Source organism: Mustela lutreola, chromosome 7, assembly GCF_030435805.1.
Source record: "Mustela lutreola isolate mMusLut2 chromosome 7, mMusLut2.pri, whole genome shotgun sequence".
Lineage (NCBI taxonomy): Eukaryota > Metazoa > Chordata > Mammalia > Carnivora > Mustelidae > Mustela > Mustela lutreola.
This window is the reverse complement of record NC_081296.1, coordinates 61,642,240-61,667,660: the sequence shown is the minus strand read 5'-3', so window position 1 is coordinate 61,667,660 and position 25,421 is coordinate 61,642,240. Positions and strand designations below refer to the sequence as shown.

General features: G+C 37.1%; 1 protein-coding gene across 1 annotated transcript in view; it reads left to right on the top strand.

Moving 5' to 3' along the window:
• The window catches only part of AQR (aquarius intron-binding spliceosomal factor), a 94,915-nt gene extending 73,215 nt beyond the window's left edge, over window positions 1–21,700 (top strand). The window contains exons 26-35 of the mRNA XM_059181102.1: window positions 1,626–1,835; window positions 3,437–3,574; window positions 7,493–7,564; window positions 8,615–8,802; window positions 9,450–9,621; window positions 11,808–11,978; window positions 15,782–15,867; window positions 17,188–17,362; window positions 19,769–19,882; window positions 21,068–21,700. Coding sequence (XP_059037085.1) covers window positions 1,626–1,835; window positions 3,437–3,574; window positions 7,493–7,564; window positions 8,615–8,802; window positions 9,450–9,621; window positions 11,808–11,978; window positions 15,782–15,867; window positions 17,188–17,362; window positions 19,769–19,882; window positions 21,068–21,400 — 1,659 coding nt within the window. The 3' untranslated portion in view covers window positions 21,401–21,700. The remainder of the gene's footprint in view (window positions 1–1,625; window positions 1,836–3,436; window positions 3,575–7,492; window positions 7,565–8,614; window positions 8,803–9,449; window positions 9,622–11,807; window positions 11,979–15,781; window positions 15,868–17,187; window positions 17,363–19,768; window positions 19,883–21,067) is intronic.
• The last annotated feature ends 3,721 nt before the right edge of the window (window positions 21,701–25,421 follow it).

Here is a 25,421-nt window from a genome sequence, read left to right as displayed (position 1 = left end):
GTTAATTTTTTAGGTGTGAAAATCATTGAGAAGTGGAAAACTAAATATTTGAACAAAAATAAACCTTAATAGTCATTTGGTTTACTAATAATTTTAAGCAACTTAAGGCATAATTATATAATGGAGAATTTTATGTAACTTTGTTCTCTTTGTACTCATACTATTTGTGTATTTTAAATCCAAATTGTAACACTGAAACTTTAAAATGTATAAGAAAGAATACAAAAGGTTAAAATAAAAGAATAAAAATAAAGAATAGGTGTATGTTCATAAGTGGATACACAGACCAGGTCAGTCCATTCAAAATGATCAGATTTCATGGTTTCTTATGACATAGAGAAGATAAACATCATCTTACAAAGTAGCCTGCATTGGACTCAGGCAGTTTAGAACTTCGAATAATGGCTAATATCATGCCTAAATGTGTATTTGGCACAAAATCAAAATCACTAGGCTCTCAGTGAAAACTCCCTTTAAAAGTAGGAGAAATAATCTAAAAATTTGTGGAGGCTTAAGTAATCGATTTGAGAAAACCGAACTTGGAGCCTCACGGTACCAATCAACAATTTTCAACATGGGAAAGTTATTTTAAAAGTAAATTGTCAAGGTCTGTCCCCAGAGATTCTCTTTCAGGAGGAGGTGGCATCCAGGAATCATCTACATCTTTATTTAGCCTCTTAGATGTTCTGCCTAAGAACCACTCTTGAATAAACCCTGACTGGGAGAATTACCAAAATTGAGATTAAGCAGGAACCGCATGGTAGAGGCATAGTAAAATGTACCAGGATAACTACATCACAAAAGTCATAAAATGAGCTTTCAAATATATACTCAGTTTAACAGAAGTGCTTTGTAAATATACCAAAGAGAATTGGAAAAATCATAAAGGTCTAGGAGAAGGGTTGGCATTTACTAAAATGCTGCTAAAGTAGGATTTAATGTATATGGAGAAAAACTGAGATAATGAAAAAAATATCAGAATTTCTTTGTCCAGAGAATTGGGGTTTTTTTGTTTGTTTGTTGTTTAAACATCAGTAATACTGTTTTGAGTATACATGGAGAATCTGAAATGTCTGAGATAAAGTCCCATAGGTGACCCTGAGGTTCTTTCTGGTTTATGTATATTCATAAATTATTTATATTTTTATTTATCCTTATATATACACATATATTTTTTCTTTTGAGAGAGAGCATGGTGGGCAGTGTGGGGAAGCGAGGCAGAGGAAGAGAGAAAATCTTAAGTGGGGTTCATACCCAGCGCAGAGCCCAGCTGGATCTCACAACACTAAGATCATGACCTGAGCTGAAACCAAGAGTTGGGCATCTAACCGACTGAGCCACCCAGGCACCCTTAGTTTCTCTGGTTTTGATTAAAGAGCCTTTGTTCAATAATCTTAAAAGTCACCTATTAAAAGGCAGTCTGTCAGTGACTCGGATAAGAAATAGTCCTGTTTAAAAAAAAAAAAAAGAAGAAAAAGAAATAGTCCCGTTAGGTCAGGGATTGCTTTTCTTTTTCTTTCCCTTTACTTAGTAGGTCTTATTTTTACTGGATTTCTTTTTTATTTTATCATTTAAGACATAATAATTAACTAAGAAATATAATCTCAAATCCCTTTGTTTCACAGGTCATGTCTCGTTGGGAAGAATATATCAGCAAAGTGAAAAATAAAAGTAGTACGCTGCCGGATGTTACGGAAGTCTCCACTTTCTTCCCTTTTCATGAATACTTTGCAAATGCCCCTCAACCCATTTTTAAAGGCCGATCTTACGAAGAAGACATGGAAATTGCTGAAGGATGTTTCAGGCATATTAAGAAAATCTTCACTCAGCTCGAGGTAAGGATTCTCAGAGTTTTTTTTAACTTGACTTTAAAGGCTTTAAGTTTAGTTGTTTGGGTTTTTTTTTTGTTTTGTTTTTAATAAGGTAAAATGGAATATTCACATTACAAACCAGATTGTTACTTTTTAAAGTGAGATTATTGAAAACATTTATAGTTTTAGTTCAAGACTGAGTAAAAATTAAGGTTTAAATTCAATCCCCATTGCTCTGACTTTTCTGGTGTAAAAGGCTTAGCATTTAAGAAAGGAATGCTTCCCTCAAGAGATTCAACAGTGTTTCTTTGAATTGGAATCTGAGAATGCCACTTCCCAATGATGGAAAACATCATTGGAGGACTATAGCAGCCTCATAAAGGGATCACATTCAGGCTCAGATTCCTAAGTAAGATGATTTAGGATTATTCCAGGTAAGAGGGGCAATGACTGTATCTGTTTTGTCTTTATACCTTTTAGATAAGATGATATCTCTACTTCACATAGTATATGTTCAGTAAATATTGATGTATGGTTTAGGTAGGGGGTAGGTGGATAGATGTAGGTACAGAATAATAAATATATAGTATAATAATAAATAAAATTTAGAACCTATAAAACAATAATATTAGAGTATGTTCATGATTATAGAAACAAAGTAAAAGAATAAAAACATTTAGTTCATAATAGTAGTTGTCTTGGGAGGGGTAGGGAGAGATTTAAACAGACTACTTCTCCTGTATCTGTCATGTTTTAATTATTTAGAAAACAAAAATGTTAAAAATATCTAAAGTATGGCATAATGTTCCGAATTTATAACACTTGATATTAGGCACTCTGCTTAGGCTTGTTTGCTCCTCACTTAATCTCTGTTGTCCATCATTTTACCCTGCTCTCTGGGGATCCTCTGCCATGGTCAGAGGTGGAGCTGATCCTTGGAGGTTTAATTTCCTGGCCTCCCATATTAGCTGACTTCTGGCTGGGTTTAGCCAATAAAAATGTGACAGGAATAGAGAAGCTAGGATATTTCTCCATCAGTTGTCTTGGGTTTCATCTCTTTCATGGCCCCAATTTTTGTTGGCCTGGCTTGCTATGATTGTTGTTGTAGCTTGTTCTGGTACCCCAGTCTCTGGGCTCTGAAAACACTGCCTCCTTCTCTTCTCTGTTCTAGCCTAGGAATGGTCAAACTTCCTGCTATTGCTAATCTCTGGGTTGCCTCAACCATTCATTCCCTGGCTCGTTTTTGTGCTCCTTTGTCACCTGTGAAACCAGACCCCCTGCATTAAATTTCCTTTGTTATGAATACTTGAAAAAGTTTCTGTTTTTGTGGAGGGACCTTGAGTAGATACTGTGGTGATAGATATTTTATTCTGTATTCTTAATAACTGTCAATATTTTACCTTCTACAAAAAACGGTCCATATTATAGCTTCAATGTCAGTTATTATATGAATTCAATTAGTACCTAATTAATAATGAACAGAATTGTAATTCATTAGGCTTAGTTTATGATATATTTATATTAATTAATTAGGAATTAAATCTGATAAACTGGATTATGTGAATGTATGCATGAAACGTGTTTATTTTCCTAAAATACTCTCTCCCTGACCCCCAATCCCATAGGAATTCAGAGCTTCTGAACTGCTTCGAAGTGGACTGGACAGATCTAAATACCTTCTGGTGAAAGAAGCCAAAATCATTGCTATGACATGTACTCATGCTGCCTTAAAGCGACATGATTTAGTCAAGCTAGGTTTCAAGGTGGGGACTTAGAGTTTCATTCCTCAGTTGATCAGCTGTCAGCTATTAGATTTCTCTTTCCTCTCCTTTTCTTTTGTTGACTTTTTCTTTTTTTTTTTTTTATTTTTTTTTTAATTTAAATTTTCCTTTTCTTTTCCTTTCCTTCCTTTACCAAGGCCATTTCCCTTGAAGACTGGCTTACCTCTTACTGAAGTTCACATTTCTAATTACTTAAAAATGTCTTTTCTGAAAGTGGTGGTAATCTCTGATGTTTATATGATTAGTGAAATCTAAATCTGATTTTTCTGAGTCTGTTTATCAGTTGTATGTCCATTAAATAACATAACCATATGATTGTCTAAAAAAATTCTAATATTTGTTAAGGTAAATTGATTTTTCACTGTGTTAAAAAGATCTCCAAATATAACTAAAAACTATTTAAAAAATTTGACAGTGTTTTTCACCTATTAGACATTTATATGCTTACATTGTTCATATTTTAAATGCACAGCCACTCCCACTAATTTGTTCATTCAGTAGATGGAAAGCCTTCCATATGAGGATATGGAGTACTCTTATAAGACTGTAGATCAGATAGTAAAATGATTACATCATATGAAAAAGACACAAGAGCTAATGGGCACCATAGCCTTGATAACCTATGACTTGTTTAAAATGGAATGTAATAAATAAGCAGTAAATTTGAATTTGTAGGCTCTTTATAACTTTGCTAGTGATACTGGCCTAAACTCTGACTTTAATGCAAAATCATTTAACTTTGCTGCAGTTGGTTTATCTGTGTTTAAAATAGGGTTTGTGTACTGGTTTGAATTCAGAGTTAACATTAAGCATTTGTTGTTAATGAAAGTGACTGACAATTTTTAAATGTGAGCTCACTGGAGGATAAGTGCTAAATAAATTCAAGGTGATAGAATAGTTGCTATCTTAGACTGAAGGTTCCTCAGCTGCAAGGTTAGCACAAGCACGATAATTTTATTAAAAGGTACTATGAACTTGTGCTAGTGGTGTGAATTACCCTTTTGCAAATTATTAGTGAGAATTTTCATCTAAATACTTTGTTCTTGGGACTGACATAAAATATGCTTTGTATTTGATATTAAGTCATATCAGTTTAATAAGGGAAATGATACAATCATAATTAATATTTTATGATGTGCAGCTTTTTCACATGCACATTTTTTTTTTAAGACTTTATTTATTTGAGAGAGAGAGCATGAGAGGGGAGAGGTCAGAGGGAGAACAGACTCCCTGCCAAACAGGGAACCCTATGTGGGAGGGTTCCTGAGACTCCAGGATCATGACCTGAGCCAAAAGCAGTTGCCCAACCAGCTGAGCCACCCAGGCACTCCTCACATGTGTATTCTAAAAAAAAAACAGTACTTGGACCCTATCAAACTTTGATTAATCATTTGCTTACATGGTGCTATACATATATAGTTAGTATAAGTGCTGATAGTAGTCCTTAGATCTTTTATATTTTTAATTTTGAGGTTTTATTTTCGTCAAACTTCCCCTGTATCTGGTTTAAGTATTTAAAAAACTTGTAGAGCTACTTCACCTGGAGAAATTCAGTCCCCTACTCCCCTGATCAGCCATTCTTTCAACTTTCAGTATTTTCTGTGTTCTTTTTATCTGTATCAATAAAGAATGTTAAATTTGCATTCAGGGGTGCCTGGGTGGCATAGTCGGTTAAGCGTCAGTCTTAAGCTCCGGTCATGATCCCAGGGTCCTAGGATTGAGCCATGCTCCCTGCACAACAGGAAGCCTGCTTCTCCCTCTCCCTGCCGCTCCCTCTGCTTATGCATGCTCTCTCTCTCTCTCTCTCTGTTTGTCAAAAAAATAAATAAAGTCTTTATAAAATCAATCAAATCAATCAATCTGCTTTTTCGACATTGTCTTTTGACCCTGTGCCATCCCAGGGAGACATGCATGCACAGTCATGTGCTCTTTTCTTTCCTTAATGTGCCCAATATGGTTATTTCATAATTTTGCTTTGTGATTAAAATTGCCTTTTAAAAAGCAGAATCTATACATATACATTTTTTGTAAGTTAATTTGCATTAGATTTTCAGAGTTGTTTTTCAGAAAGCAGGCTCTTGAAACCATCTTGAGCTGCTCCCACTCTGTTTTGCGTATCATGTCTATTATCCTCTGAGTCCACACAGGGACTTGTGAGAAAATGTGGATCTTAGAACTCCTCCTCCTAATCTTCCACTGAGATGACCTAATTAATACTTGTAATAGGGAAATTCAGCATCAGATAGAGCTAGAAAAGACACCTATCCACATACCTCTAGGTATGTTCAGTAAGAAACAGTACAGAATTGAACCTTAACTTTCATCATTGGATGTCCAGTTGAAATTCATGTCAGCTACTTGTCTTAGACAAACAAATACAAGCATAGTTTGGTAAAAATGAGTAGCACAGAAATTACAGTGTATGTAAACAATCCATTTAAAAAACAGAGTGAATAGGGCACCCTGGCAGGATGGCTGAAATTGAAAAAAAAAAAATCGTAATGAAATAAATAAAAGACAGAGTTAATTAAGCATAAAGAGTAAATATGCTCCTACCTTCTACCTTCCAAGGAGACAAAATAAGAGTAGAAAACTTCAAAAACACAAAACAGAGGAACTGTAATTTGTATTTAGTGATTCTCAAAGAAGGTATTTTACCAATAAGACAAGGAAGAGGATGTCACACTAAGTAACAAACAGAATTAGAAGTGGAGGGGAAGGAAAACATGTTGAGAATAGATCTAAAAGAGAATTGAGCAGATGGGAGAGCAGTAATCATCAAAAAAGAATGAAATTTCTTAATGTTGGAGAAAGACTTGATTTTTTATTATTTTATAAATGTGCAGTGCCTGATGTTACTGGAAGCTGGGATAGTGGAAGGATGCAGGCATCAAACAAGTAAATATACAGATAGAATTACAAATTGTAATGTCCTGTGAGACAAAGGAAGAGAGTTCTGTGAAATCATGTTTAACCTGGGAGGTCAGAGAAGACATGGATAAAATGGGTTTTAAGCAGGTACTTTAAGAATGAGGAAGAGCCAAGCAGACAAAAAATGAAGAGTGAATGGTATTATAGAGCGCCTAAGGCCAGAATGGTGTTGCCAGTTCTAAGAAAATGAAATATGTCAACGTGGTTGAAGCTTAATTAGTAAGGCGTAAGGTGGCATTTAAGGGAGGAGAGGAAGATGGGTCAAATTGAATATAGGCCTGATTAATACAGCTATTACAGGCCTTGTTCAAGGCTCTTTTTCCTAAGATAATTGGAAGCCAGTGAAAGGTTTGAAACCAGTTGAACTGATGCCTGTTGTATCAGTGGTTTAGGAGAGGCAAGCCAGGGAGGGGCTAGTAAAAGAGATTTCTGGTAGTAGAGCGGTGGCTTGGAATTTAGTGGTGGTGGTAGTAGAAATGGTGAGAGAGTTCTGAAATAAAATTGCATGCTTTGATGACACATTGAATGCCAGGGGTAAAACAGTGGTAGATTGTCAAGTGCTGGGTAGGAGTCATAAGGGGGAAAAAAGTACCCCAAACTACTACCTGGGGTAAGAATACCAATGGAAATGACCTCATATATAATCATAAATTCATTCTTGCTTATGTAGAACTTAATGAACTGAACTGAAAATAACCAAATTGATATGCAACGCAAGAAATGTTATGTAGGAGATCACTTCAAGGTAAAATTACATATTCGGGGGTTTCCCTGAGGTAACAGACTTGAACTAGAAAAGCAGGGGCATCACGATAAAAAAATCATGAACTTTCTGTTTGAATAATTTGTATGATATTTTTATCTGAAATTATTTGGGGTTTCTTTGGATAGTTGTTATAGTTATGGTGGTAGTTTTTTTGTCTTTCAAGCTGTCTTTTTGACAAGCTTTCCTTTTTCTCCATCTCTCAGTATGACAACATTTTAATGGAAGAGGCTGCTCAAATTCTGGAGATAGAAACTTTTATACCTCTTCTTCTACAGGTAAGAAATGGATATCTGAGACAAGGAAAGTAGAGTTTGAAGAATTCTGGGGGACAGTGTCAAAAAGCTACACAGTTTTGGGGTGCTAATTGTCGTAATTACATATTCTCTTTAACTTCATTATGTTTGCTATTCTATTTTAAGCCTATAAATGTCCTTTAATCTATTCACTGGTTATTTAGTAGTTTGTTTTGTTTCCGGGAGTACTATTTAAAAATTCATAGTTTATCTTTTAAGTTTTGAAAAGACTTAGTAATTTTAATCAAGAAAATTACATTGTTATGCCGTCTAGAGGGTAGATGAGCTATTTTTTTCTCTTCCTTTGTTAGAGTTGTTTCTAGACTTGTTTTTGATATTCACTGAGTACATTGCTTTTCTTTATTTTATGCCTTAATTTTTCTGAGTGAAATGGCAATGTTTAAGAACGTTTTTTATTGTACAATAGTCTTTACTATGGAAGAATTAAAAACAAAATGTGGAATTCCCAGTTTAAGAATAGATCTAAAAGTTGTTTTATAAGCCAACTTATTTGGGACTTAGAATGTGTTTTATCAGGGTATGTTTCAAGGAATAAGATGTATAAAGTAGCAAATCGAAGTAGTAGTGTGGGAAATTAAAGACATAATTTTTACTGCTTTGTAGATTTTCAGTGTGGCTCTTGGCATGATTGTAATATAGAGTATCTACTTTGACATCTGTCCATTTCATTGCTTGGGTATCTTTTTCTTTCTGTGTACCATTTGCCCAATTCTGACCTGAGCCTCCTTTGGCTTGCCCTACCTGTTAAAGTAGGGTAATTCCATGCCCGCCTTCCTAATCCCTCCACCCTCCCTCACCCACTGTCAGTCACAAGGGTGACAGCACCTGTTTGTGGTTCACAAGTCATTCTATAAACTTTCCAGATTCCTCTCTGTGGAACTGGTGAATGAGAATTAGTAAGCCAGTAAAGCTGTTTTTTAAATAGCAGGACTCTTGAGCAATTGGTTATAGACTAACAGGACAATATATTAATCAGAGTATTTTTGTCATCTCCTCACATTTCATTTCTAGAATCCTCAAGATGGTTTTAGCCGACTGAAACGCTGGATTATGATTGGTGATCATCACCAGTTACCTCCAGTCATTAAGAATATGGCCTTTCAGAAGTATTCAAACATGGAGCAATCTCTTTTCACTCGCTTTGTCCGGGTTGGAGTTCCTACTGTAGATCTTGACGCTCAAGGAAGAGCCAGGGCAAGGTAAAGGAGCCTTAAGTACTCCCTATTTAAGGACCCCCAGCTCCATGATCCAACTGTTTGATAGTATGTTCAGTAGAGACTCGAGAATTCTCTGCATCTAGGAACCTGCCATCTACAAATCTGAAAGCACCTGTATTGCCTTGTGCATGGGGTGTGAATGATCGAGTTATTTCCTACACTTAATTCACTGATACTAATTTACGTGAGTTGTAAACCAAAGCTTCTTTTCCCTGTCCCTTGCCCTTTCTTCATGTCCCCAGAAGATATACAGTTAATATCATTTTGAAATCTAAAACAAAAGGTAAACAAGAGAAAAAGACACCAGTTCTTACTTATATTAAGTGTATAGGCTCTCTCTCATAATTACCTCAAAGTATTCCTCAGTTTACAGACTTCCCTGATTTTTTTTTATTTGAGGAGGAAATGAGCATTTATCTCATAAAACAAATAGTTTCATTTCTATAATATTAAGTCTGCGGACCTTTGGTTACTTAAAGCAGGAAGACAAGTTAAAAAAGGATTATTGCTAAAAAGATGAGTGCAAAATAGTTAAACATGAAAATTAAAAGGAAGTACACACCCTCTTAGGAATCCAAATTTTGCGTCACTAATATTTCCTGTTTGGGGGGCTTTTTATCTTTGGAAAGCTTATGTAACCTCTACAACTGGAGATACAAGAATCTGGGAAATCTTCCCCACGTACAGCTCTTGCCAGAGTTTAGTACAGCAAATGCCGGCTTGCTTTATGACTTCCAGCTCATCAATGTGGAAGATTTTCAAGGAGTAGGAGAGTCTGAACCTAATCCTTACTTTTATCAGGTAAGAAAAACGTAAAACTTATAAGTTTATTTTGCATTAACTAGCTGAATTACTACCTAAATCAGTGCTCTTGAACCATTTGACTAGCCACTGAAAAAACAGAATTAAGTTAACACCTCACACACAACACAAAATTCTGTTTCAGGTAGATTCAAGATATGTACACCAAAGAAGAGAAACTGTAAACACACTAGAAAGAAGAAGATAGTGATTTAATATATAATATATACATATATAGTATATATATATTTATAATAGATAACATTAGGGTGACAGAGGTCTTTAAGCTCATTACCAAAAGCAGAAATCATAAAGAAGAATGTTGATTGAGACCAAAATTTATTTCCAAGATTTAACAGTGGGTTGAATTCTGAATATATATATACAGAACTCCAATAAATCACTTTTTAAAATAACACCCCAACAGAAAAATGCAATAAGGATAAGAATATGCAGTTCACAAAAAAAGATTTGTAGCAAGTAAAAGTCACTAGAGTGTATATTCACCTCTGATAATACTCAGTGTGGAGTAGGTTTAGGGAAATTTTATACTCATGCAATGCTAGAAGGAAAGCAATTTGGTGAACAGATTGTCAGTATGTATTAAAAGCAGTGTCCTAACTCTGAAGAATTTGTCCTAAAAAAATAAATGGGCAAGTTTGCAAGGACTTATATACTGAAATGTCTATCAGATCTTTTTCTTTTACCGCATATTATTTTAAAAATGAGAAAACAACCAAAGGATCTGTCAGTAGGGCTTAATTACATTAGTCCCTATTCCATATAATGAATAGGCATTAAGTACAATAACATTATAACTTCATTTACTGACAAGAAAAACGTTTATGCTATATTAAATGAAAAAAAAAAAACTAGGTTGTAAAATATATAGGGTCCTTTTTTTTTTTTTTTTTTTTTTAAGATTTACTTATTTATTTATTTGAGAGAGAGAGAGTAAAGGTGGGGGAGTATGGGCTGCAGAGGGAGAGGGAGAGAGAGAATCTCAAGCAAACTCCCCCCTGAGCATGGAGCCCAACACAGGGCTTGATCCTACAACCCTGAGATCATGACCCAAGATGACATCAAGAGTCAGATGCTTAACAGACTGAGGCACCCAAGCGCCCTGTCCAATTTTATTTTTTAAGAGGTACAGCAAAACATGGAAGTTTATACAGATAATCTACATAAAAAGATCCAGCAGCATATACACCAAAAGGTTGGTTGGTTGATTGTTTCTTTATCTATCCTAGTAGAACTAACACTTAAAGTTAGTTTGCTATCAGTAGACAGTGGAAAAATTCATACACATGTAGCTGCTTTTCTCTCCTGTCTTCCAAAGAACTAGAAAAGTTAAATGGAAGAGGTAACTCAGGCTGTGAGAGTATCACCAAGAACTAGAATATAAATGATTTTTCTAAAGGTGTTCCTGAATGGTACCTTTGCCTTTAAATGAAAACCAGCTTCTTGTCTTTCTTTTTTGATTCATGTTATGTTTTATATTCTTGTTTTACTTTCTTCTCTCATCTAATGCTTCTAATTTAGTCTCTACTGTACTGGACAGAGCAGCCTTGTGTGCACTTCCACACTTTCAGATTCAGCTAAGCATAAACATAAGCCAAACCCACCAATTTGAGACCCCATCCTCTTCCCACTTAAAGTGGTCTCTCTATTAGGAGAGAACAAACAGAAAAAATACTAAGAAGTGTGAGGAAAAAGAAAAAAACATTGCCCCAACATTGAGAGTGCACTGCAGTACGGCTAGATACATACGCTATTAGACTGGATTTTCTACTGGCTTCTTAGTCGGTGACCTTGCTTCTTTGTAGTAGTGTTTCTTTTATACCTACAGTTGCAGTACACTGCAGCAGAATATTATTGATCTGTATTAAGACTGTTGTGGACCTAGAAATATTAAGCCTTTAAGTGGGTAACTTTTATTTTATGATGAGTCCATATGTTGCTAATACATTATAAGTGTCAAAGAGAAGTAATTACCAGATACTCTTTTTATTTATCAGTGTTAACCTAGGATAGGATTATTCCTTAGTTTTATGAAAGGTGTTCACTTGTCCAAGTTGACTTCACTTCTTGAGGTGTGATAAGTGAACAGTTGTGCCACTTACTCATTCTTTCTACAAAATTGAAAAAGGAAATAAATGCATAATCTTGTCATTTTTACACTACAGAATCTTGGAGAAGCAGAATATGTGGTGGCACTTTTTATGTATATGTGTTTACTTGGTTATCCTGCTGATAAGATCAGTATTCTAACAACATATAATGGGCAAAAGCATCTTATTCGTGACATCATCAATAGACGATGTGGAAGCAATCCATTGATTGGAAGACCAAATAAGGTAATTTTGTGAATATGATATGTTCTGTTATTCATCATGTTGGCAAGATGGGAAAATTTTATTTATTACGAGTTATTTATATTGTTCTACTTTGTCTCTTTGCTATCTCCTTTTAAGACATAAGAGAATAAAATAATAGGAGCTATAAATAATTCTCTAGCAGTCCTGTCTGACAGCGTTATTGGTTTACTATGAACTTCTGTCTCAACTACCACATTGGAGATTTTGTTGATGGTAATCAGAAGTAAATGATCCTGAAACTTTTTGTTGGTAAAAGGAAGGATAATAAAATTACATTATTTATGTACTGTTACAGTAGGATTGTAGCTTTTTAAAATTATTTTTCAAAGGTATAATTTGTACTGTTTTATTGGTATGTGTGGGAGAGTGTTTTTTCTTGAGAATAAGGGAAGATTGTAGAGCACCTTTGGACCTGAGGATTATTTTTTTATACTTTTATTTTTTGTGTAGTATCAAGTACGATGCTTGATTATTTCAATAAAAGGCTGAAAGTTTAGAATAACAACTGTATTACTAATGATGAAATTAAGACTGGTTGTAAACATGGCTGTATAGAAGCTCTTTCACTTTTTCTTGGAAATCATCCAAGAATAGCAGGAAAATGGGAGGAGGGAAGGACAAATGATATTTTTAGTGAGATGACACAAATCAGAGGACTAAGATCAAGGAGAAAATTAGGAAGAAGAGAATTTAGAGGACCAGGCTTGAAAGTACCAGTGGAAACACTTTCTGAAGGTGAGTGGCATACTCTGACACACAAGAGCCATGTTCCTGTTACAGAACAGTGGGTATGAAATTGCGGTGAGCAGGAGCCTTCCTGGTCCCAAACTGGTTCAAAGAAGCAGAGCCATGCTCCCCCAAAAGCAGACTTGTCTCTACAGTAGCAGAGGCATGTAGCTGGCATGTAGCTAATCTAAGAAACCACTTATTCAGTGATGAAGTAGAAAAAGGAACCTAGCACGAGCTCAATTTATATAGGAAAAAAAGGAGGACATCAGAACATACCGACAAGACATTTGCTTCAAAAACATGTTGGTCTGGAACAGATGAAAACTTTGAATACACATTTGGCTGTGAATTTTAAAATGCTTAATGAAGTAACCATTTCTGTTGGGGAAGGCTACAAAGCAGAGAAATTTAATAACTCAGGAAGAGATGAAACGTGAGCTGGAAGAAAATAAAAACACAGAAATGGAGACAAAGTTGAAAGGAGAACAAGGACATACTGAATACTCCACATAGAAAGTGCAAATGAGAAACTAGTAACTTTCAAATGGAGACAGCTTAAAAGTAGAAGAACCTCAGTATCTGAGTCCTTTTATTTATAACAGAAAAACTTAAATAATGAAGGAAAGTCTCCCCACCCCCCATCTCATAACAAGAAGACAAAAGTGAAATGGTTCCAGGACTGGGTTACAGAGTGACTCCATGGTGTATCAAAGACCAGGGTGTTCATTTCATCCTCCTCCTCTGCCATTCTGAGTGTGTGAGCCCAGTTCCCAGACAAGCTCTCCACATGGTCGGGTTGGCAACAGAAATTTCCAGGGAATATATCCCCACATAAGAGCAAAAGACTAAAATCCAAAATATACAAACTTCTGTAACAGTCATTGTTAAATAAAGACAGCCCAATACAGAATTGGCAAACGAATAGTCACTTCACACGAGAAGATATAGGAATGGCCAATAAGCACATGCAAAGTGCTTACCATCATTCTTTGTGTCAGGGGAATACAGATTAAAACTATAATGAGGTATACTGCACACCAAATAGGTTGGCTAAAATTGACAAGATTCACAGTGCCAACACCGGTTGTTGGCAAGGATGTGGAGCAACTGGAATCTGAATCTAGAACAATGCTAGTGAATGTGCAGAGTGGTACAGCACCTTTGGAAAACAGCTTGACAGTTTCTCATGAAGTTAAACACACTTACTGTACAGTTCAGCAGTTTCACTCCTAGATATTTATTCAAGAGCAGTGAAAACATAGTGTCCACAAAAATACTTATACTGTGAATTGTAGCTTTATTCAAGATAGCCCCAAACCAAATGCAAACTGCTATAGCCACTGTGGAAAACAGTATGGTGGTTCCTCAAAAAGTTAAAAATAGATCTACTCTTTGACCCAGCAAAGAATACAAAAGCACTAATTCAAAGCAGTACACACACTCCTATGTTTATAGCAGCATCATCTACAGTAGCCAACTTATGGAAGCAGCTCAAGTGTCCGATTGATAAATGAGTAAAGTAGATGTGAGATGTGTGTGTGTGTGTGTGTGTGTGTGTGCGTGCGTGCATGTATATGTGTATGTATATATGCATGCACACACAATGGAATATCATTCAGCCATTTAAAATTAAATCCTGCCATTTGCAACAACATGGATGGAGCTAGAGAGTATAATGCTAAGCAAAATAAGTCAGAGAAAGACAAATGCCGTATGATTTCACTGATGTGGAATTTAAAAAATGAAACACGATCAAAGGGGCAAAAAGACAAATTAAAAAACACTCAGTTACAGAGAACAAACTGATGGGGAGGAGTATGGCGGGTTGGGTGAACTAGGTGATGCAGATTAGGGAGTACACTTGTACATGACAAGTATGCATCACTAGGTGATGCAGATTAGGGAGTACACTTGTACATGACAAGTATCAGGTGAAATGTAGAATTGCTGAAACACTGTACTGTACACCTGAAACTAAAATAACACTGTATGTTGACTACACTGAAATCAATTTTTAAAACAAAAAAGCCCCAACCAAAAACAGTCCAAATGACATGAATGGGTAAATGGATAATCAAATATGGAATATTGTTCATTGGAATACTATTCAACAGGCAAAAGGTATGAATTTCTAATGAACACAACACATGGATGAATTTCAAAAACATGCCCAGTGAAAGAAGCCAAACAAAAAAAGTATATGATTCAATTTTTAAGGAATTTTAGCCCGGCAGAAAGTAATCTATAGTGACAGAAAGCAGATCAGTGTTTGCCCAGGGCTTAGGGATACAGTTTTGACTACAAAGGGGCCTGAGGTAATGGAAATCTTCATTGTGGTGCTTATCTAGGAGCATTTATTGTCAGAATTTATCAAAGTAGATACGTCCAAGTGAATGCATTTTATTACATGTAAATTATACTTCTGTGAAGTTGATTGAAAAGAAATGCTTTGTAAAATTCCTAAAGGTATGGACCGTGAATTATAGCTTATGCAGATAAGCACTTTTTTTTGTTGGATTAGTGAAAAAGAAATAAATGCCTGAGTGCCAGTATTAGACTAAAACCTGCATGAACTTTCCTAATTGTATATATAGTTTCAAAGTGAATAAAAAGTGCTATGAAAATTACTTATTTTTTGTGTGTCAGAAGGTGCTATCCGTGAGAACTAAGAATATATCAAATAATAAGTGAGCATACTGAGTTATACTGCTGGGCATCAAACTGGGATACCAGGTCCCTGCGTCCAATGTGTTGAGCAGTCTAGTAGGAGAAGACTGTTTATTCTATAGATAGTAATTTGGTTGTCATTAGAGGTAAAGATCAGTGCTATAAGTGTAATAACAGGAACATAGCCTAATCTGGTTACTAAGGTTTATTTCTTTGTGTTCGTTAACTGATTTTCTCAGTTCCAAGTATATGATCATGTTTCCTTTTCAGGTTGACTATCTTAATTATAAGATTTTTATTTTTGAAATATTATTTAAATTCTCTCTCTAGAGTTTTATTTATTGTGCTTTTGAAAATATACCTTATTTCCCATTTTTTCTTCCTAGGTGACAACTGTGGACAGATTTCAAGGTCAACAGAATGATTATATTCTCCTTTCTCTAGTAAGAACCAGGGCAGTGGGCCATCTGAGGTACATAAAGAAAACTTTCAATATTATTGAAATTTATTATCTGCTTCAATTTTGAACTTCTTATTAATTGTTATGGCAGCATTTGGCTTGGCAAGCTTTTTGTTGGAGTATAACAATATCAGATTCTTGCAGAGTGTACTATTGTCATTGCTTCTGAATTTTTTCAATCTTAAATATTTTAGTGCATTTGCTTTTTAGTCTTCAATAACACTCAGAGATAGGATTTTATTAGAAAATCTTAGTATCTTATATTTGTTGGAAGCAGTGTCAGAAATTTAAAAAGGTAAGGTGGTAAAAGGAGTCTTCAGAGTACATTTTTCATTGCACAGGATTTCTGACTTTTTTTTCCCATGCAAGTCTTTCAGCTTCACCGTTAGAGAATAAAGAAACCATTTGTTCTTCCCGGATTAGGAACTGTCAAAACAAACAATAATCTATTTTTATCATTTATTGTGATGTATTTATGTGCTAGAGATTTATGGGAATAATATATTCTTATTACAAAGCAGCCATTCAGTTTTATATAAACCTTCATCTCATACGACTTACTAACAAAACTAATGAGAGTTTGTTTTATTATTTTATTTGGTAGATATAAAGAGAAAAGTCTCTAAGCTCTCTCCAAGCTCTCATAATGTTGTCATTAAGTCAAAATCTATTTGGAGCTTAGCCCAGTGATCAAGTTGCATCAAACTGATAACTTTTATGTAAGAGTAAACAAAGATGTAATGTTTTGAGAAATTGTTTCAAAACTATTGCATTCTAAAATAGTTTATTTTTGCTTACTTACCAAACATGTATTTGGAGACAAACTTTTCTAAAAAGCATTTCCTTTTCCACATTAAGATTTATAGCTGCTGCTTGAATGGGGCATCATTATGATTTACATAATTAAAATCTCCCAAAACTCACAGTATGAATATACGAATAATGCCTCGTCCCCTCCCCATCCTTTTTCCTACTGTGTCATGCTTTTGCCTTTTTCACATTTAATGACTTGACTTCTTGTTCCATAATTCTAATGTAGCTACTTTAAATCAGTGCATTAGTCATGATTCCCCTCCTCCCCACAAAAACAAAAACATGAACATAGAGTTTAGTGATAAAGCAGTAACTTTACTTGGTTTAACTAATCACTTGATATTAACTTAATGTTTATTCTGAATTTCAGTTTTTAAGATGCTTAACTTTTTATTGCCATAGCTTAACAGGGATATTTAGTAGAGTAAGTAAAAACAAAAACAAAAACAAAACAAAGAAGAAGAAAAGCTGCATACAAATGTTATTAATCTTGAACTGTGCTAATTTTGTTTCCCAAAGGGATGTCCGTCGCTTAGTGGTGGCCATGTCTAGAGCCAGACTTGGACTATATATCTTCGCAAGAGTATCCCTCTTCCAGAACTGTTTTGAACTAACTCCAGCTTTCAGCCAGCTTACTGCCCGTCCACTTCATTTGCATATTATTCCAACAGAACCTTTCCCAACCAGTAGAAAGGTAGGCCTGCTTCTTCATTGTATAGAGCAGCACTCTCCAGTAGGTGATCCCAGTAGCTAGGAACAGCATTGCGTAGATCAATCCCCAGTGGTTTAGAGCGCTCCCTACACTGTGGAACTGAATTAGATTTTCTGTGTAAAATAATAGTACATGCTAACGTTTATTGAAAACTCACTATGTATCAGGCAATTAGCTCTTCCGTATTAATCCCATTTTATGTATGAGGAAACAGGATTAGCAAAGTTAAGTAGTTTGGTCATGCATCTCATAGATGGAGAATCCAAGATTTTAAAAGCCAGGCAGTGTGACTCCAGAACGCTGAAGAAACCTACACTTCAGAGGACATAGGAGGGCACAGCAACAAAGGACCTACTCAGAAGTGCCTCTGCCCTCCCTCCTTATCCTTGTACCCTTTCCCTGTCTGTCCTCCTTGCTCCCCCTTCCCACCCCTTACCCCAGGCCCTATATTTCTTTTGCATAAAGAAGCAAATACTTATTTTCTTATACTGTTCTCTTTCTTTCATAAAGGTTAGCATGCTAATCTTTAGATTGTGACTTTGGGACTTTGCATTTTTAATGCAGTGTCTTAGAGGTCCATTTAGATTTTAAATAAAGCTTTTTTTTTTTTAATTTTTACTTATTTTTTAAATTTCTTTTTAGTATTCCAGAATTCATTGTTTGCGCACCATACCCAGTGCTCCATACAATACGTGCCCTCCTTAATACCCACCAGGCTCACCCAATCTCTCATCTCCCCCTCCAATTTCCCCCAATAAAGCTGTTTTAAATGTTCACAGTACACTTTATTCCCTCCCTCTGAAGAAAAAGATGAAATTATGTGTGTTTGTTTTTTAAGGCTGAGTACATTTTTTTAAACTTTTTTTCCTTGGAAGTGCCTCTCTGCAGGAATAGAGGGATAAGGGTGGAATGATATGATGAGGTGGGGCCCTGTGAAGCCTTCAGTGTCATCCTCCGAGGTCTGGACATGATCCTGTAGCCCTGTGTTTCTCAATCTTTTGTGGGCTGATTATTACACAAGCAGGCTCCTAACACAAGGTCTGAGGCACAGCCTTCTTATGCAGAGGCCGCAGGGACGTATCTGGGGGCACATGGAGGTCAGGGAGTGCCAGTGAACAGAAGGCTTGAAAGCCAGTGCTTTATCCGACACCTGGGGTGCTAAGGGCTAGGAGCAGCTCCCTATCTTCTGCTCAAGAGACTGTGTTGGAGGCAGAGAGGGCCACACAGCTAGGGCTGTGTCTCAGAAGAGGCAGCTCCCAGCGGACCCCGGGAAAATACGCAAACACACACAGAACCTCCCATGTTGTGAAGGCCATGTTTTGTAGTTGTAACAGCAGTGCTGTCTTTGCACACAAGTGTGATCCTTGCAGAAAGTGACTGCTATCAAAAGAATACCTGCCTACATGTAATACTGCCATCCTGCTTAATTCTGAGAAGTTCTATTTAATACACTCACTGTTGCTAATGTTATGTGTGCTGATTTGTTACTTTATGGTAAAAGCCCTTTCCTTGATAGAAGTTTTTTTACCTTTATGGTCTTCTGAACTGCATCTATACTAAGAAGGGGTGAGACTTTATAAACATTTTATAATGACTATAAATAGGAGGTGTGTTCATCTTTATTCTAGGATAGTTTAGGGAGAAGTGCAGATTGTTTACGGTCTTCATTTGCTTTACCACTTTACCTGCACTGGTGGTTGTCGGAAACCACTGCAGCAGCAGCCCACCCGTTCTCTGGCAGACCTACTGAATCCCAGGCCCCGGCAGCCGGCCGCACACCTCCACAAGTTAGCAGTCTGCCCCAGACAGTTCTGAAACATACCATGAAGTTTGGACTTTACTATTTGACCATGCATTTTATTAGTTAAAAAAACCTTTTTAAATATCAACCCTCATGACTAACAGTCTGTGTTTTAAATAATAGTAATGTTAGCTTATTTTTAAAGAAACATAAATAGGAAAAATAGTTTTAGTATTTTCCTTCTGAGTAAGCTTGAAAATTGCCTTTGGAGCATACACAGTATTAGAGACCATGCTTTAGGCCACATTGACTTTTCTCTCTATTCAAATGATCCTATAGCTCTTGCTCTTCCACATGGGTTCCTAGACCCAAACTCCTTATCTTACTTGCCAGCCTGATATTAAAAGGTGGTAACTCTTAATTCTCTTTGAGTCTCTACCTTTTGCTAAATTTAAATTGAATCCCTTCTCTTTATGAAGTCGTTATTGGGCTCTCACTCACACTGACATCTTAATGTCCGGGTACTGTTCTGATGTCCTCCAAACCCTAGTAGTGCTTGTACGTAAGATGGAGACATGGGCATCTGGAATGTTTGCTTTTAGCATATCAACTTTCTCACTGTCCTTAACTTTCTCTTTGCTTTCTAGAATGGAGAGCGACCATCTCACGAAGTACAGGTAATAAAGAACATGCCCCAGATGGCGAACTTTGTATACAACATGTACATGCATTTGATACAGACCACACATCATTATCATCAGGTGAGTTTTGTCAAAATTCATTCTTATTTTTCTTGTACAAAGAATCTACTCCTTTGAAGACTACATCTTTAAAGTACTCAGTTCCTCATGGGAAACCAGCTAAACCATCCAAGGTTGTTGTTAATTCATGTAATATCCATTTTTTTAAAACACCTTTGTGTAGATATAATTTGGCCTACAATAAATTCCACATATTTAAAGCATATATTTTAATATGTTCTGACATATGTAAATACCTGTGAAACCATCACCACAATCAGGATGGTGAACATACCCATTATCTCCAAAAGTTTCCTCATGCCCCTTGGTAACCTTTCTCATCCTTCACCAGTCCCTTTCCTGACTTCTGCAGGCAACCAAGCATCTTACCCTCGATCTGTAGCCCCTCTTTACTGCCAAATAGTATTCCATTATAGGGACCTACCAGGTGTACCCATTGACCTGTTGATGGACATTGGGGTTCTTTCCACCTTTGGCTGTTACAAAGAAAGCCACTGTGAATATTCTTGTCCCAGTCTTTGTATGGGGAGCGGGGCGGTGGAGTGAAGAGGGGCGCGTGGCGCACGTAAAATCCCTAGCAGCAGAATGGCTGAAAAATAGAGAATACGTGTTCAATGTTTTAAGAAAGTGCCCACTCATTTTGCCAAGTAGTTGCACCACATTCCCAGCAGCAGTGTTTGAGAGCTGTGGTCGCTCCACATCCTCATCCACACGTGTTATGGGTGGCCTTTTTTATTTCGCCATTCTAAACGGGAGGCTAAACGTGTAGAGCTGCTCCAGTGTTCTGGTTGAGTGTGGACAGAAGCTTTGTGCCCGGCCATGGTTTTTTCTGAAGGCTTATTCCTCCCCAGCCCTCACACATCTCCTTGACTGAGGTTGGCCCTTCAGTTGTGTCAGTCAGTCCTAATCAGCCACTGTTTTTGCAGAAGCTTTTTTTTTTTGCCAAAAAAGCTAATACATTTTCATATTATCTTCTTCTCTGAAGATCCAATACTTTGATCTTTGGAGTCAGCAAGACCTAGGCCATTGCCATCAGAGTTATGTTTGTAATATAAAGTGGCCAGCAGTGTTTTAGAGCACTCTGGATTGAACAGTATCTATTAGTAAGATAATGTGAGAGCTTAGCTTTGTAAGCCAGTGTTTTTTTCATCTAAGTTCATATTGATGTTTTCTTTTTTTCATTAGACGTTCTTACAGCTACCACCTGCTATGGTAGAAGAAGGTGAGGAAGTTCAAAGTCAGGAAACGGAGTTGGAAACAGAAGAGGAGGCCAATCCTGCTCAAACTGACCTATCCGGTCTGATAGATGCCACCTCCAGTCAAGAATCCTCAGCCTCTCTGAATGAGATCACCTGCAGTCAGACCGAGAGCACCCGCACTCAGATGGGAGCTAGGTGCAACCCAGAAGCCACCCCTGCTGCATCTGATGTCACTGCTGCTGCGGCAAGACCTATAGCCGTACCAGCAGAGGCACATGCCCCTCAGGATGTCACACCGGCCCCCCAGGAGACCAAGTAGCCCAACTGTGGCCTTTCTTGGGGGAACATGGCTTTCATAAAGTCCAACTAAAGCTACTTTCTGTATTTTATATTTGCTTCTGCTCTTTTAGGGTACTAATTTGTGTTCAGTCCTAATTTTTGGTCACCAATCTCAGTGTTTGTCTTCTTGGATAGATTTAAAAGAAAATTGTATGTGTGTGAACAACTTCAGTTTAATTTGTTCAGTCAGAAGGACAAATAGCCATTCCTTTGATGTTTTTATAATTGAATGTATCTGTAATTATACCTACATTAAAAGAATTTTCTGTAGAATACATAAGACATACTTTCTATTTTCAGTGAACTTCTCTAAAGAAAAGGACAGAATATACCAAAATTAGCTCTGAACATCCTTAAGTAAATATTCAAATTGGGAGGAAGTTGTTTCTTCTCTCATAGTATCAGGGACTCAAGTTGTATTTCCTTTTTTCCTCCCTTCCAGATGTATTTTCTTCCTCAAAGTCTCATTATGTGTTAGAACCACCTAGGATGTCTGTTTATTCTTGGGGCCACTCTAGACTGAATGAAGAGTCAGAATTTCAGGGTTAGAGCCCAGGTATCTGTATTTTAGCAGGTGCTCCTGATGTTTGAGTTGCTGGCAGAATGGTATCAAATCAAGCTGTAAGGCTGAGCCAGGATGTGTCATGCAGCTAAGCAAGAAGAAGCTGGCAGATCCATCTGGGCAAGAAGAAAGATCCAGAATCTGGGCAGTGAAAGTCAGTGAACTTAACTCCCCTAGATATCTTGTCTTTTTTTTTTTTTTTTTTTAAGTTTTTATTTATTTACTTGACAGACAGAAATCACAAGTAGGCAGAGAGGCAGGCAGAGAGAGAGAGGAGAGAGCAGGCTCCCTGCTGCTCAGAGAGCCCAATGTGGGGCTCCATCCCACAATCCTTAGATCATGACCTGAGCTGAAGGCAGAGGCTTTAACCCACTGAGCCACCCAGATGTCCCAGATATCTTATCTTATACCCCAGATATCTGCTTATCTTGATAGATAAGCAGCCACAAGGTGACCTTAAGGTAGAATGTGCTCGAGATTTGGGAGGGCAGAGGTACTAGGACCTTGCTACTCAAGTGGGGTTTGCAGACCAGAGGTACCAGCATCCGCTGAGGCTCGCTGAAACTGAAGCAGTTTGCACTGTCCCCCAGATCTCTTAAGTCTGAATCTCCTCCCCAGCAAAGTGCCCAGGTGATTTATATGCACTCTGTAGTTTGAGAAGCATTATTCTCAGATGTTTGTACTGTCCTCAACACGAATGAGCGAGTGATAGAGGATGATCAAGTACCGATAAATCACTGATAAAGTTAACAGCGAGTGTAACCGATGTTTTCTGACAGGGGAACCACTAACTTGCCCGCTTCTTCTCTTCCCCATTTCAGCGTCTGCTAGCATGGCTGGTGGGGAGCATTTCCCTCAAGTATCCCCACTGGTGCCTCCACCTAAAGGCTTGACCATGTTCAAGGAACCTTGAACAAAATAGGCAAGCACGGCACAGGGCGGCTGACACGCCTCTGCTCCTGACATTTTGAAAGAATGAGTTTGAAAGGAGATGAAACTGAGAAAGTCAAGTCGATGACACTTTTGACTGACTAGTGTTTGCTCAGCTCTACCAGGCAGTGGTCAAGACGAGTCAGGCTTTCATATTATAAGGTGTGCTACTGCATCAGAACACAGCAGAAGGAAAGTGCATGCCAAGGAAGCGAGACTGGGAATCCTTGGTCTCTTCGTTACCAGAATAAGGATTGAGCCAGATAGTCTGTTACATAATTTCTCTGATGATAAGAATTTGGAAGCAGGTGTTGCGGGCATCTGTATGAGGAAGAGCACTCAGAATTATTTTCCTCTGTGAGTATTCTAGTATCAGCCTAAGCGAGAGGAAAGAAGCCTTATTACTGTGTTTCCTGGAAAAGATGAATTTTTCTCTCTACCCTTTAGAGGATCTGAATCATGATACCTGCAACTAAAATAAGCAAACAGTTACTCTGCTTTCTCATTAAGTAAGCCCTTTTTCCAGACACTATGTATCATTCTGTCTAGGTAGTGACTTGGCTTTTTTCTTTGCTGTTTGATTTTCTGTCACACTAAAACGAAAATCTAACCAGAAGTCGTTCACCTTTCTCAAAGAAATTTTAAAAGACAATGATGGTGGGATTTGAATTACTTTAAATTATTTTTTCACAAGAATGGTGAGTGAAATTATGGAATTTTTAAAGGAGCTTAAGAAATCAGTTCTTACTTTAAACAATGAGGAAACTGAGTCAGTCTTAACCAGGGGGGCAACTGTGAAAGAGGGTAGAATTCAAGTCTGCTGTCCTAGGACAGTGTTTTGTTTACTGTTCTTTTCAATCAAGCGTACAAGTATGACTGCTTCATAAATTCAAGAGTTTTCTATTGGGATTAGAGACACAGGTACTTCAGCCATGTGACCATTTCAGATTAGTGTTCTCATTGCCCTCCATCCTGTTTTTCAGATCTGAATATGTCATGATTTTGGAATTTATTTTTAAAAGCAAACCAAAAAGATGTATGCAAGAGAATGAGCATGAAATGAAGCAATTCAAATATTTAGACTTTTTTCCACAAAATGCTGAGTTAAGGAAGTTCATTACCAGCCGTTGAGAATAAATAGCTCCATTGATTTGAGCAAATGAATGAGTTGATCTAAACATTATCAGGTCTCTTGAAGTTAGTGTGATGATAAAAATTGAGATGTTGCACTAGATACAGAGAAAAATGGCATAAATGGGTCATTTGTGCTCCTATATAAATGGAGTTTTTTTATGATCAGGAAACAGCATGCTATTGTAAAACTTGACTTTGGACTCATGCAGACCTGGCTCAGATTTTATCTCATATGCTAATCAGCATTTAGTTTGACCTTAGATATGTTGTGTAACCTTTCTAAGCCCCAGTTTTCTTTCTTCTCAAAATTGGAAAAAGGTCTCTTTGTTAATGAGGTAATGTTTGTGAAAATATCTGGCACCTGGGTGCCCAGTAGATACTAGCCCTTCTCTCTCCATTTTTTTTTTCCCAAATCCTGGAGACAATATAGGATATTGCCAACCAATCTTCTGACTTGGGTAATCGATTATCTTTGCCCCTATTCCAAGAGCATGGAAGATGATGAAGAAGGGGACACGTGGCAGCAGTTGACAATGGAAGATCAAGAATCAAGTCTACTTGAGGATGGTCTCTGCTGAAATTAAAATTCTGACAGAACAGGATAACCAGAGGGAAGGCACCATCATGTGTCTGATGACATCTGTCAGTTCTGAATCCTGCACTCCCCAACCCCAGATCATATAATTTTTGAATTTAGTTAGCTCTGTGCCTTTGAATGTGCCTTTTCCTTTTTTTTTTTTTTTATTTTTTTCAGTGTTCCAAGATTCATTATTTATGCACACGCCCAGTGCTCCATGCAATATGTACCCTCCTTAATACCCACCACCAGGCTCACCCAGTCCCCCACCTCTTCCCCTCCCAAACCCTCAGGTTGTTTCTCAGAGTCCACAGTCTCTCATGGTTCGTCTCCCCCTCTGATTTCCCCCAGTTCACTTTTCCTTTCCTTCTCCTAATGTTCTCTGTGTTATTCCTTATGTTCCACAAGTAAGCGAAACACTGATAATTGACTCTCTCTGCTTGACTTATTTCACTCAGCATAATCTCCTTCAGTTCCGTCCATGTTGATAGAAAAGTTGGGCATTCATCCTTTCTGATGGAGGCATAGTACTCCATCGTATATATGGACCATACCTTCTTTATCCGTTTGTCTGTTGAAGGGCATCTTGGCTCTTTCCACAGTTTGGCGACTGTGGCCATTGTGCCTTTTCCTTTTTATCTTGCAGTCACTCGAATGACATTTTAGAGATGTTTCTTCAGTTAACATAAGAGTAAAAGGATTTTTTAAAAAGTGACCCTTTTGCACAAGCCAGAAGAGCAGTTAAAGACAAGCAGTGCCTTGCTTCCTGTGAAAAAGGCTTGGCAGTTAGCCTTTGTA